This window comes from Pocillopora verrucosa, chromosome 3, assembly GCF_036669915.1.
Source record: "Pocillopora verrucosa isolate sample1 chromosome 3, ASM3666991v2, whole genome shotgun sequence".
Lineage (NCBI taxonomy): Eukaryota > Metazoa > Cnidaria > Anthozoa > Scleractinia > Pocilloporidae > Pocillopora > Pocillopora verrucosa.
This window is the reverse complement of record NC_089314.1, coordinates 10874222-10888387: the sequence shown is the minus strand read 5'-3', so window position 1 is coordinate 10888387 and position 14166 is coordinate 10874222. Positions and strand designations below refer to the sequence as shown.

At 39.0% G+C, this 14166-nt stretch overlaps 2 protein-coding genes across 2 annotated transcripts; both read left to right on the top strand.

The window, feature by feature from the left end:
- The first annotated feature begins 3666 nt into the window (after positions 1-3666).
- LOC131797918 (kelch-like protein 28) lies at positions 3667-6866 on the top strand. The gene is made up of 2 exons (XM_059115580.2): positions 3667-4558; positions 5369-6866. Exons 1-2 carry the CDS (start codon positions 3740-3742, stop codon positions 6335-6337), a joined length of 1788 nt encoding a protein of 595 aa, XP_058971563.2. The 5' UTR covers positions 3667-3739; the 3' UTR covers positions 6338-6866.
- Positions 6867-10345: 3479 nt separating this feature from the next.
- Positions 10346-13603, top strand: LOC131797956 (actin-binding protein IPP-like). The gene is made up of 2 exons (XM_066164616.1): positions 10346-11245; positions 12064-13603. Exons 1-2 carry the CDS (start codon positions 10427-10429, stop codon positions 13072-13074), a joined length of 1830 nt encoding a protein of 609 aa, XP_066020713.1. The 5' UTR covers positions 10346-10426; the 3' UTR covers positions 13075-13603.
- Positions 13604-14166: the final 563 nt, after the last annotated feature.

Below are 14166 nucleotides of genomic sequence, written 5' to 3'. Positions count from 1 at the left end.
TCAGATGTGTGAGGGAAGTTAGTATGAAACAATCGAGTTTGTTGGCTTCCGTTGTGAAGCAGTCGGTTGTATTTTGAGCCTTATTATTTAAATTGAGGCGTTGCAGACAATGAATAAATCTTAAGCTTTCCAGGAAACTGCATAATTTACATTCATCTATTAGCAACTGGTCAAGATTCAACTCGGTTAAACTAAAAAGATGGTGCGATCTTTTGGAGAGAGGGACAAGGCAATCTATCATGCTAAAGCCATGGAAAGAAAGCATCCTCCAAGACATCTTTTTGTAGAGCCCAGAAAACAGAGCGTTCAGATGATATTCTTGTAGAACACCACCTTCTACCCCACTTAACGCCAGCGTTTGTAACACCGTCATTCCAGGAAGCAGAAGCCCAAGTCAGTCTCCCTTAATGACAGCCCTCTGGAGATCTTCGCTGGTTTGAGGTTTCTTTGTGGTTGACACAGTGACAACAGCACTCCAGGCACTTGAACCAAAATCATTCATACACTTCAGTCTGTATCGGTACTGTGTGCGAGCCTCCAGACCTTCAAAAACATTCCTGTTGAAAAGAAAGGAGAAACTTACTGAAACATAAATAGCTCTGAAATAGCAAAGCCTTTTTCACACCTTGAAAGTCCATTACTGACAATTTTCTGCACCATTTGACCTTTGAGAGTGACCAGCATCTAATTTCTCCTTACAACATTAGCCCTTCATCAAACATTAAGGTCATGAGAATAAAAGAAATGATCCCCCAACCAAAGAAGCTCTTGGTTGTTAAACAAATTCTCCTTGACAGGTTTGTTAGCAAATGTATAGATACCAGTTTGGAGAAACTGCATACTGCTGTTAGGATGTAAAGGATAAAAAATAAAGATAATGAAGGAAAAATGAGTTGAGGGGGGTGAAAATGATAACACCACCCTATTAGAATTAAGGGCTGGGGTGCTGGGGACTAAAGATCCACAACAAGTTGTAATTGTATTGAATAGTAAGTTTCTTTTGAGATGCTTGATAGGACCAGGACATAAATCATCAAAATAGTCTCTTCATAATGTCACTAAAATGATCTGTGAGAAAGTTTGAACAATTTTTTTTCTTTTCAGACCTCTAATAGGGGGAGGGTCATTTTCTCAGCCACTTAAAAGAGCTCTGAAAAATAAAACACTCATTTTGATGGGAGCATGGTCTCACTTTAGCCAATAAGGGTGTTTATTTTGGACTACAATGTGAAAACAATGGAGAGGTTTTTGCATGGGAGTGACTCAAAGAAAATTACCTGGTGATTTAGAAGAAAATTGTACAAAGCTGTGTCAATCATAACAGACTTAAATTTGAATTAGATGGGTTGGTACTAATGACCCTATCCTGATGAACTTGAAAAAAACACTAACTCAAAGTGTCTGATAACTCGAAATAAAATCTTTTCCTCTTTGATTACAAGACTGAGAACACATTGCAAACCGAGGGCTGTATTAAATGGTAGTTAAGTAGAAGTGTGTCACAAAAGTATGGGGAGCCATTTGTGCCAAAAATATCAATCGTTAGTGATAAAACTCAACTGTTAGTGCTAAACTATCAATCGCTAATGATAAAACTCGATTGTTAGTGTTGTCCTGTGCCTTAAGATGAATGGGAGAATCTTAGAAAGATTAGCAATGACGCAGTTTTGTGCTACCTACCCTTGAGGAACGAGAGTTTTACAGCAGAGTAACGCTGAATCAAATTTATTGACGTTAATTCTGTCAGCTGGAAAATAAGTAAAACGTTAAGTTAGTCTAATATTAAACTTCAGCGCCGAATTGTTCAAAGTTGGTTTAAGATACAACCCGGGGCCGGTTAGTGAGAAATCTGATTTCAGTTCTAAAAGCTGTGAAATAATAAAAAAAATTGGTAGAATTATTGTTTGTCCTCAACTTGATGATCGGATGCTCTCAAAAAGGCTTTTGAACCGGCCCCGGGTTGTAGTCCTCGAAAACTGAATGAGTAATGATTTTCAGGAATGTACGTAGAATTCGAATTCCGTTTCGAAAGACGAAAGTTAAGAATCGGGCTTTCTTATTTTCACACTGATAGTTCTGGGGCCTAATGTACGTGGAAACGGCCTCAGTAACAGATATTTTATTAAATTACTTTCTTGGTATTGATAAATCATTGAAATAGCGTGGAATAATGCCGTTTGCTTTGTCCAGATTTCTCGAAAAAATAAAGACGATTTGCTGGATCAAAAGCGTGCTAGTTTATTCTCCTCGTATTTGGTCAGAACAATTCCGTTGCCTTCCCAAGGGGTGGGTGTTGAGACAGAAGTTTATGCCATTAAAACCCTCGGAAAAAATTGAGACAGCTGTGGTAATCATCTTTCTTTTGTGGAACAGGGTACTCATTAATATTTTTGGAAGCGTTAGGTTTTCTGTTTTGCTTGTGAGACAAATATTCTGCATCACGACCTTCTAGGGTCATTATACAACTTCTAGTTCTTTTAAATACAGTAAAAACTGTGCCATACCAGAAGCCACAGTCTTTGATTGTCTATTTTTAACTTAAGACATCTCCACTGGAGACATTTGTTCTGGGTGTATTTGTTTTTTGTAATTGAAACGATCATGATTAATTGGTAACAGGACTTCTTGTTGTCCAATTCTGTCTGTAATCATACTCGTGATTAACAAATCGGACTCCCGTTTCGCGGTCGACCGATTTTGTTAATCACTCGTATGATACAGACCAAATTGGACACCTCACGGTCCTATTACCAATAGTTATAGTTCTCACTAGAGCTGCCCCCGCCCTACAGTACCATTTTCTTTTTTTTTTTTTTGAGTTGGGCTTGTTGTTTACAGTTGTGTAATTTTTCTGTTATGCTGTTACGGAATTGCGGCTCAGTACTTTGGTGTTAGTAATTTTGCATCTCAAAATACTACAAGTGTACAAAATGTAGTTTTGCGAAGTGCTTGGGGTTTTTTTTTTTTTTGCTGTGTGGTTTAACTTAGGATTTGTTTGTTCTTCACGATCAAGAAGAAGCAGAATGTAGGGACTTGGGTGAGTTTTAACATTGGAATGTTATGGGTGGCATTGGAGAACAATTTATAGACAGTATTGAAGAACAATTTATTATTATATAGTTATTAGACACAAAATTATACCTTAAGAGGGCCTACATTCTCTCTTCTCCAGTCTTCCTCTATACTAGGACAAATCTCGTGTCAAAGACGCCGATCCTAAAAGTCCTCGCGCGCGTGTCTTTTTACTGGCAGCCCATGACCATTTGCGGGAAAAACGTTGATACCTTGCGGCCGTGCAAGCGATCAAATCGAGATTTTTTCTGGTTATGATCTACCGAAAATACCCACATTCTCTCTTCTCCAGTCTTCCTCTATATTACACGGGGAGTCCTAAGGTGCCTCCTCGGGTTTTTGGCCCTCTGGGGCCAAAAACCTTGCGGGGGCAATTACAAATTTTGATTTATTTAACACCTCGGCCCTCTTCAGATATACCATTGTTACTTGCCATTGTAATTTCAAAAAGACTATCGTCGGGCTTAAGCCCAAACAGAGACCCTTTGAGATCTTTGCAAGTTATTCTCTGCATCACTGGGTGTATGTCACCAGTAACTAAGAAACCAATACAAGTGGAAATTAGCATAGTTTTCAGTGGGAGGTCACGCGACCACGAACAAACACATTCTTGTTTCTTTCGAAGTTTCTACAAGCATAGATCTCCGCTAATTGAAACAGCATAAAGATGGAGGCCCATTCTAGAATTCTTCTCCCTAAGTGTTCCGAGTTCCGTAGAGAAGGTGAATTTATCGACGTTCGTTTAAAAGTGGGCGATACACTTTTCCCAGCTCACCGAGTTGTTCTTGCGTCGTATAGCGATTATTTCCACGCCATATTTACGGATGGGAAAGAAGCGGACCAGGAACTGATCGAACTGAAAGAAAAAAGCATTTCACCGGAGATATTCAAGATCGTTATGGACTCCATCTACAGTGGTGACCTTCACGTCAACCAGAAGAACGTATCTGAGGTTCTTCTCACAGCTAGTCAGCTTCAAATCGCGAGTGTTGTTCAACTGTGTTGGGATTTCCTTGAGAAGGAATTCAAAGAAAATGAAATTGACCTCAAGAACTACTCCATGCTGTGTGCTGTCGCCGAAAGACTCGGTCTGACAGATCTGCAAGAGGCCGCAGAGGCCAAGATGGCATCCATTTACAAAGATGTTTGCGATAGTAAAGAATTCCTAACTCATATCAATGCAGATCAACTACTCAGCCTTCTTGGTCGTGATGACCTCAATTCACCCTCTGAAGCTTTCGTCTTCAAATCAGTGATGAAGTGGATCAAATACAAAGGGGAAGAGAGGATGCCAGTTGCTGGGAAAGTTATCGGAGCTGTTCGTCTGGGGCTGGTAGACGTGAAGACTGTGATTGAAGAGTTGAAAACAGATGAAATGCAGCGAGTTCCTGAGGTGAACATTCACCTGCAAGAATCCATGATGCATCGCTGCATGCCTTCACATGAATTTGCTGCAGAGAAAATGAAACCAAGATCAATGTGTCCGGTAAGAATTTAATTCAAGTCATCTTACATTTGTCTATGTATGTAAAAATTGTATTTTTGTTCATGGCATACCCTGATCACTCGACTAAGGAGAGCACGGTTTTCATAGACTCTCCTGACATTCTGACTTAGTCTCATTATTGTTTCCAAATATTTCCGATTGTGTCGGTGGAGAAAATGTGAAATCCTCTCGGCCGTGAGCGTTAATGTGATGTATGAAAAATCTTCCCTTTCTGGGAGAAATTGTTAGGTTACCTTATTCAGAGTTATAATTGGTTTTTTTGAGTTACGCTCTCTTTGAACAGGCGATCGGGTAATGCAATTAAGTCGTTCTGCCTGCCACGAGTCCTGTGGATGGAGACGAAAAACTTCTTATTTAAATTCGAAGCACACCTTCTCCATTGCAAAATATTACAACTAAATTTATCCATTTGACGATGATTCTTAACAATGACAGGGCTTTTAAGGTTTGCAATGAACGGTCTTTCCTCTTGTGCATGTATTTTCATGTGCCTCGCCGCTAACATAGTGGTTTGCGATGAATAAATATTACGCGCTTCAATGCATTTCCTTCCTAGAAAAACCGTTGGGGTCAAATTCTAGACGTTACCGACTAGGATTTCTTTAATCAATAACTATGGATTCAAAGTAAACCGATCATGGAGCGATCTTTTGCAATGGAACACTGAATTTTTAACAATCATATCGTTTTTTCCCAGCTTTAACCAAAGCCTCGTCCAGCATAATGATTTCGATATCACTTGCGTGCGTCAACGAGGTCATTTTCATTCCAAGTTTTTTTTTATTTCAGGTTCTCGTGGCCATCCATCCTACTCGAGATTCAAAAAGAGGAACAATGGTAAGAGGTAACGAAGACGCTTTGGCTCAATATTTTGATGTTGACACCAAATTGTGGAAGCCTTTGGCATCGGTTGCTCGGCTGGGTGAAAAAACTGATGAATGTCAATCTGCAGAATTGATTGGAAATTACCTGTATGTAGTCACACCCGGACAAGAGCAACAGGGGTGCCACGAATATGTTGTATACCGTTATCACATATTAAATAACACGTGGGAAAAACTTCCAAAGTTGAATATAAGGGAACGCAAAGACGAATCGCTCAGCCCGGCTAAAATCTGCGTATGCTCAGTCAGTGAATATTTGTATGTCATAACTCAATCAAATCCTCCTCAAAGGTACGATTTGAGCAATAACGTTTGGCAAGCTGGGCGAGAGTTGAATTTTCCCAAGCATGAAGGAATTTTTCATTCTGTTGCGGCGACAGTCATGAATTGTAAAATATATGTAATTCATGGTTGCGAAGATCGTCATAGTATCGGCAAACCAGCGGTAGTTCATTGTTTTGACCCAGAGAAAAATGAATGGGAACGTAAAGCTTCGACCTGCCATCCTCATTTTGGGGCTAGTATTTTTGTAGTCAATAACAGACTATGTGTGGCAGGGGGTTCCAATTCAAGCATTGGTTTTTTATATCCACTTTTTGGATTGGGGGGCAGTCCACCTGTGGAATTATATGACAAACGTAAGGACACCTGGTCTGTTGTGGAGCAGAAACTTATCCCGCACAACAACTTAGGTGCGTTTGAAATTGAAAGGAGGGTGTATTTCTTGATTAACAACTTTCCTATTGATAGTGGTATTAGAATTCCTCCGGAGAAAAATTATCCTGTCCACCTAGGTGAATGGGAAAACTTAGCAAAAGTAAGTGAAAACGCAGTCTTGTGTTATTTGCCTGTCAAGAAAGAAAACTTAAGATAAAGAAAGCAGTGACAAATTTATGGTAAAAATTTCACGCATGGAAAAATCAGTTAATGTACGGAATGGTAAAGAAAGAGATCTAGATACTTCAGTTTCAATGTAGTTTATTGAAAAGCCATGTTATGATACTCAACACACATTATTAAAATTCACCGTTGTTTCAAAGGAGTGTTAATAGGTCTACAATAAAAACAGTTTATTGTGTAGTTTGTGTACCATATTAGCTGAGTATGGCACATGAAAAGAAAATTTGGTTTTCAATACGATACATAAATTTAGTAGAAACTTTTGGACAGCATTGAGAGAAGTGAGGAGGAGTCATGAAATAAAGCTGTAGGTTTTAAGTATGGCTCATCGTAGAGCTGTAGAAAAAAGTATATCGACTTTCTTAGATAATTTTCTTAACCGCGTACTAAGTATACAAATTGAAAACTGGCAAAGGCGAAGAGATCATAACTTAAAGTGATCTCCGTTTTACAAAGGCTTATGAGTATGATACTTTAACGCTCTGATCGATTTCAATGTACCTTGTAATATTAACTAATTGCCTAATAAAGTTGTTGAGTTTATCGATAAAAGGTTATTTTTCACTCAATAGGTGTTAACAACGAATGATTAACAATGAAAGAGAAACACATTGAAGAGAGTGCTCGCGCTCCAGAGGAGTCGATTCACGTAAACGGCAGTATGATCTTATTGATTTGCCAGGAGTTGTCTTAGCTATAACTACGCCCGTCCCATTCCACCACTCCTCTCCCTCTAATCTCCCTTCGCTGATCTCTAATCAGTGTTCACGAGTACCTGGAATGCGGGCTCATGACTGAATCGTGGGGATTTGCCAGCCAAGATGACTAATACAAAAAATGATGCTATTCTTGATTAATTAAAGCTTTTTATTTCTGTCTGAAATTCAGCAAATTACGGAGTAGCATATTTGCGTTTACCAACGAAAGCTTTGACGAAGTTCGCTTTCATCACAGAAATTAAATAAATTTAAGATGAAATATATTAATAAGTATTTAACCCAATTGTCTGTACAAACTTAAAAAACCGTGAAATTAACCTCATCACATTTTGGGAACAATAAAATGGTTGTCGTACACGGTATACTCAATTGTCTGTATAAACACTGATTCTTCACTGATTCTTTGCTTCGGCACGAAGGAAATCTTAATCACGCAACAAAATCAAGTACAAATGGGTGTGAAGAAAAACAAAATCCACTCTACGAATTAACAGAAGAACCCTCTTACGTGTACAGAGGTTGGTTTGCCTTTTGACCAGTGTCTAGAGATGAAAGCCTTGAGAGGCCTTGAGAGCCACAGTTCAACTAGAAACCGCAAAGCAAAAAGCGATCATCAGGACCAAGAGAAATAATTACAGATCACACTACATGGGGAGATGACTAGATTTTTTGACATAGTATGTAAGTAAAAACATTTTCTGTCAAGTTTCAAAATCTTCCTTTACAAAGATTGGACCTTTGGCGAAAGCTCTTACTAACCGTGTGCGACGCCCGTACTGTAAGTTATGAACTGCCCGTCCTGTAAGTTATTGACTGGGCCCTCGGGCAATAAATAAGGCCTCGTACTAACTAACTTAGGATATATAATAACACAAGTTATAAACCTGAGAAGCAAGCCATCATCAAGGCTGTTTTTCCACTGCTGCTTTGGAAGTTCACATCTGCGCCAGTTTCCAGCAAAACTCGTGCCACGTCTACATAAGCTTTTTGGGCTAAAATACCATTGGAAAAAACAATTTAATTTCGATATGTTACCTCTGCCCAGGTGGGAAACTGAAAACCCTGCAAAGCTTACAGATCTGGTGAGAAAAACCTAAAAAAGAGGACGAAGCTAAAACTGATTGAGAAGAAATAATAGTTCATAGTTAGCTGGTATAACAATTATTTGTGACAAATGTAGCCAACAGGAATTTTGAAAAGAAGTATTCATAGGCAGTAGAATATGTCACAGTGAAGAAAAAAATCCTCAAATATTTTCAATCAAACAGAACTGGTTGTAGATGGTACCAAATTAAGTACGTTATACAGTTCATTTAACTTGGAATTTTTCTAATATATGATTGTGACAATGTGATGGAAACACCGAACAATTTATCATCAAAACCATGTCATAGTTTTAGTTTAAGCTATTGTGTCAGTAATTAGCGGTGGATTGTGTTACCTGCAATCATGAGTTGTGATAAACCAAACTTGTCGGGGGAATCAACTGCTTGCCAGCTAAGTCCTAAAATACAAAATTTAATGCCAAATTTTGGCTAAAAGCTAATAAGAGCCCCCCTTTACTGACTGTTGGTAAACTGTCAGCTAACAACTTAGTAACATTTGACCAACACATCAACGATCAGTAAGAACCTGTAAGCTGTCAGACACGTCCGATGACAGTCAGTTAACTAACAGATAGAAGTTGGCTGACAGACGACAAACAAACCATCGACCAAAAATCAGAGATAGATGACAGAAGTTGAACCAGCTTTGTTACGTTTACCGAATATTCCATTCTTTTAGAGTCTGCTGTCAGTCAGTAGAGAATACTACTGTTGAAGACATTCACGAATTTTTCACAACTTTGCTTGTGCATAATAGTCATCATAAGACCTGTAAAGCCCCGCACGCGTAATATCCCCCCCCCCCCCCCCCCCCCAAAAAGAAAACCAAAGTGAACGCTGACGTGTGTAGGGCCGGTTTGACGTGAGCCGGTCCTAAAAAAGCCGTCCGGCCCTGCACTCACGCAGCTTTGCTGCAAAAACTTAAAGAAAAGAAGAAAAGAGTGAAAAAAGTCGCGGTTTTTCGATGAGTTGTGGTTTTACTGTTCTGACTCGAAAAAGCAAAGGAAAACTTTTTATTGTAGAATCTTTTTTATTGTCCCGCGAGCGCCCTTCTATCGCGTCATATTTAGTTTGAAACAAAATTTTCGAAATTTAAACAATTAGTGGTCTTATGATAAAATACTCATTGACTAAGTTTGGTCGGGCCGGACGGGAAAAATATTTGGCTCTCTGTCATGGCCTATAGACCGAGCGCAGCGAGGTCTATACGCCATGACATTAAGCCAAACATTTTCCGGACCGGCCCGACCAAACTTAGTCAATAAGTGCAAAAGTCACAAAGTATGGGGAGCCATTTGTGCCAAAATATCAATCGCTAGGGGGAATTTTTAGTGTTTTCCTGTGCCTTTAGATGAATGGGAGAACTCTTAGAAAGGTTAACGCAGTTTTGTGCTACCTACCTGTGAGGAACGAGAGTTATAATAATTATTAATATTAAACTTCCGCGCCGAATTGTTCAAAGTTGGCTTAACCGGTCAGTGAGAAATCTGATTTCAGTTTATGTCATTGAAACCCTCGGAAAAAATAGAGACATCTGTGATAATCATCTTTCTTTTGTGGAACAGGGTACTCATTAAAATTTTTGGAAGCGTCAGGCTTTCTGTTGAGACAAATATTCTGCAACACGACCTTCAAGGGTCATTATACATTTTCAAGTTCTTTTAAATGCAATAAAAAATGTGCCATACCAGTAGCCACATGCAGTCTTTGACTGTCTCTTTTTAACTAAAGACATCGTCTCCACTGGAGATATTTGTTTTAGGTGTATTTCTTTTCTCGGAAATTGAAATGGTTATGATTAATTGGTAACAGGACTTCTTGTCGTCCAGTTCTGTCTGTAATCATACGCGTGATTGACAAATCGGACTCCGGTTTCGCGGTTTTGTTAATCACTTGTATGATTACAGACAGAATTGGACTCCTCTCGGTCCTATTACCTTTATAAATTTCAATTTATTTAACACCTCGGCCCTCTTCAGATATACCATTGTTATTTGCCATTGTAATTGCAAGAAGATTATCGTCGGGCTCAAGCTCAAATAGAGACCCTGCTATCGATATCTTTGCAAGTTAATATTTGCATCACTGGGCGTATGCCACCAGTAACTAAGCAACCAATACAAGTGGAAATTAGTATAGTTTTCAGTGGGAGGTCACGCGATCCACGAACAAAGACATTCTTGTTTCCTTCGAAGTTTCTACAAGCCGTAGATCTCCGCTAATTGAAACAGCATAAAGATGGTGGCCCATTCTAGAATTCTTCTCTCTAAGTGTTCCGAGTTCCGTAGAGAAGGTGAATTTATCGACGTACGTTTAAAAGTGGGTGATACACTTTTCCCAGCTCACCGAGTTGTTCTTGCGTCGTATAACGATTATTTCCGCGCCATATTTACTGATGGGAAAGAAGCGAACCATGAACTGATCGAACTGAACGAAAAAAGGATTTCACCTGAGATATTCAAGATCGTTATGGACTCCATCTACAGTGGTGACCTTCACGTCAACCAGAAAAACGTATTTGAGGTTCTTCTCACAGCTAGTCAGCTTCAAATCGCGAGTGTTGTTCAACTTTGTTATGATTTTGTAAAGAAGGAATTCATAGAAAACGGAATTGACCTGCAGAACTACTCCGTGCTGTGTGCAGTCGCCGAAAGACTCGGTCTGAGAGATCTGAAAGAGGCCGCAGAGGCCAAGATGGCATCCATTTACAAAGATGTTTGCGAAAGTAAAGAATTCCTTACTCATATCAGTGCAGATCAACTATTAAACCTTCTTAGTCGAGATGACTTCAATTCACCCTCTGAAGCTTTCGTCTTCAAATCAGTGATGAAGTGGATCAAATATAAAGGGGAAGAGAGGATGCTAGTTGCTGGAAAAGTTATCGGAGCTGTTCGTCTGGGGCTGGTAGACGTGAAGATTGTGATTGAAGAGTTAAAAACAGAAGAAATGCAGCGAGTTCCCGAGGTGAACATTCATCTGCAACAATCCATGATGCGTCACTGTATACCTTCACACGAATTTGCTGCAGAGAAAATGAAACCAAGATCAATGCGTCCAGTAAAAATTTAATTCAAGTCATCTTACATTTTTCTGTTTATGTAAAAATTACATTTATTTTTCATGGCATACCCCGTTCACTCGACTAAGGAGAGCCCGGTTTCATAGACTCTCTTGACATTCTGACTTAGTCTCATTATTGTTTCCAAATATTTCCGATTGTGTCGGTGAAGAAAATGTGAAATCTTCTCGGCCGTGAGCGTTAATGTGATGTACAAAAGATCTTCCCTTTCCAGGAGAAATTGTTAGGTTACCTTATTCAAAGTTTTAATCGGTTCTTTGAGTTACACTCTCTTTAAACCGGCGATCGGGTAATGCAGTTAAGTCGCTCTGCTTACCACGTAAGTCCTGTGGATGGAGACGACAAATTTCTCATTTAAATTCGTAGCACACTTTCTCCATTGCAAATATTACAACTAAATTTATCCATTTGACGATGATTCTTAACAATGACAGGGCTTTTAAGGTTTGCAATGAACGGCCTTTCCTCTTGTGCATGTATTTTCATGTGCCTCGCCGCTACCATAGTGGTCTGCGATGAATAAATATTACGTGCATCCGTACATTTTCTTCAAAGAAAAACCGTTGGGGTCAAACTCTAGACGTTACCAACTAGGATTACTTTAAAAAATAATTATGGATTCCAAGTTAACCGATCATGGAGCGATCTTTTGCAATGTAACATTGAAAGTTTAACAATCATATCATTTTGTTCCCAGCTTTAACCAAAGCTTCGTCCAGCATAATGATTTCGGTATCACTTGCGTGCCTCAACGAGGTCATTTTCATTCCGAGTTTTTTTTTTTTTTTAATTTCAGGTTCTTATGGCCATCCGTCCTACTAAAGATTCAAGGAGCGAAACATTGGAAATGAATCGATGGGTCAGGGGCAATATACCGGTAAGAGCGGTAAGCTTGAGCTCCGAATGCTTGACTTTCCCTTGTCATCAGTCCGATGCTTTGGCTCAATATTTTGATGTTGACACCAAATTGTGGAAGCCTTTGGCATCGGTTGCTCAACTGGGTGAAATAACTGAGGTATATTATTCTGCAGAATTAATTGGAAATTACCTGTATGTAGTATGGAGGTCCATAATAATGGAATATTTTGTATACCGTTATCACGTATTAAATAACACGTGGGAGAAACTTCCAAAGTTGAACATATTGGAATACAAAGACGAATCGTGCGGCCCGCCTAGAATCTGCTCATGCTCAGTCGGTGGGTATTTGTATGTCATTAGTCAATCAAATCCTCCCCAAAGGTACGATTTGAGCAGTAACGTTTGGCAAGCTGGGGAAAAGTTGAATTTTCCCCAGCATGAAGGATTTTTCCATTCCGTTGCGGCGACAGTCATGAATTGTAAAATATATGTAATTCATGGTTGTAAAGAAAGTGACTATGTCGACAAACCAGCGGTAGTTCATTGTTTTGACCCAGAGAAAAATGAATGGGAACGTAAAGCTTCGACCTGCCATCCTCATTTTGGGTCTAGTATTTTGGTAGTCAATAACAGACTATGTGTGGCAGGAGGTTCCAATTCAAGCAGAAATTTTCCAGGGTGGTATCCACCTGTGGAACTGTATGACAAACGTAAGGACACCTGGTTTGTTGTGGAGCAGAAACATATCCCGCAAAACAACTTAGGTGCGTTTGAAATTGAAAGGAGGGTGTTTTTTTTAATTAACAATTTTCCAATTGACAGTGGTATTAGAATTCCTCCGGAGGAAAATTATCCTTTCCACTTAGGTGAATGGGAAAACTTAGCAAAAGTAAGTAAAAACGCAGTCTTGTGTTATTTGCCTGTCAAGAGAGAAAACTTAAGATAAAGAAAGCAGCGACAAATTTAAGGTAAAAATTTCACGCATGTAAAAATCAGTTAATGTACGGAATGATAAAGAAAGAGATCTAGATACTTGTTTCAGTGTAGTTTACTGAAATGTTACGGTACTCAATACTCACCATTAAAATTCACTGTTGTTTCAAAGGAGTGTTAATATGTGTACGATAAAATAGTTTATTGTGTAGTTTGTGTTACATATTAGCTAAAAGTACGGCACATGACAACATAATTTGGCTTTCAATGAATTGAGTGAAAATTTTTGGACAGCATTGAGAGAAGTGAGGAGGAGTCATGAAATAAAAGCTGTTGGTTATGAGTATGGCTCCTCGTAGTGCTGTAGAAAAAAGTATCTCGACTTTCTTAGATAATTTTCTTAAACGCGTACGAAGTATGCAAATTGAAAACTGGCAAAGGCGAAGGGATCAAAACTTAAAGTGATCTCAGTTTTGCAAAGGCTTATGAGTATGATACTTTAACTCTCTGATCGATTCCATTGTACCTTGTAATATTTACTAATCGCCTAATAAAGTTGTTGAGTTTATCGATGAAAGGTTTATTTTTCACTAAATAGGTGTTAACAATGAATGATTAACAATGAAAGAGGAACACATAGAAGAGCGAGCTCGCGCTTCAGAGGAGTCGATTCACGTAAACGGCGATTTGATCTTATTGATTTTCCAGGAGTTCTCTTAGCCATAATTGCTCTAAAAAAAATCTGAAAAACTGAAAACTCTCTCAGTGTGTTACAATCATCTGTTTTGTTTGCCCAGTCCTACATGTTGAGAATTTCCAAAGCAAAAAGCAGATCTTTTTCCTTTTTTCGAAAAAAGAGACATTGCTCGTTCAAAATTTTAACTTAACTTCACCATTTGAAAATACCGAATATCTCCCTTGTAAATTCAACCCCTCCCCGTCCCCCTCCCCCTCCCCCTCGTAACTTGAAGGTGTTTGCGTGACCGTTGTAGATATTTGATCACGCAATATATCGTCATTCGCATCGGTCGAAATGGCTGCATTATCTGAGATTCTCCATTGCAAACGCGCTCAATTCAGAGATGAAGGTCAATTCATCGACGTT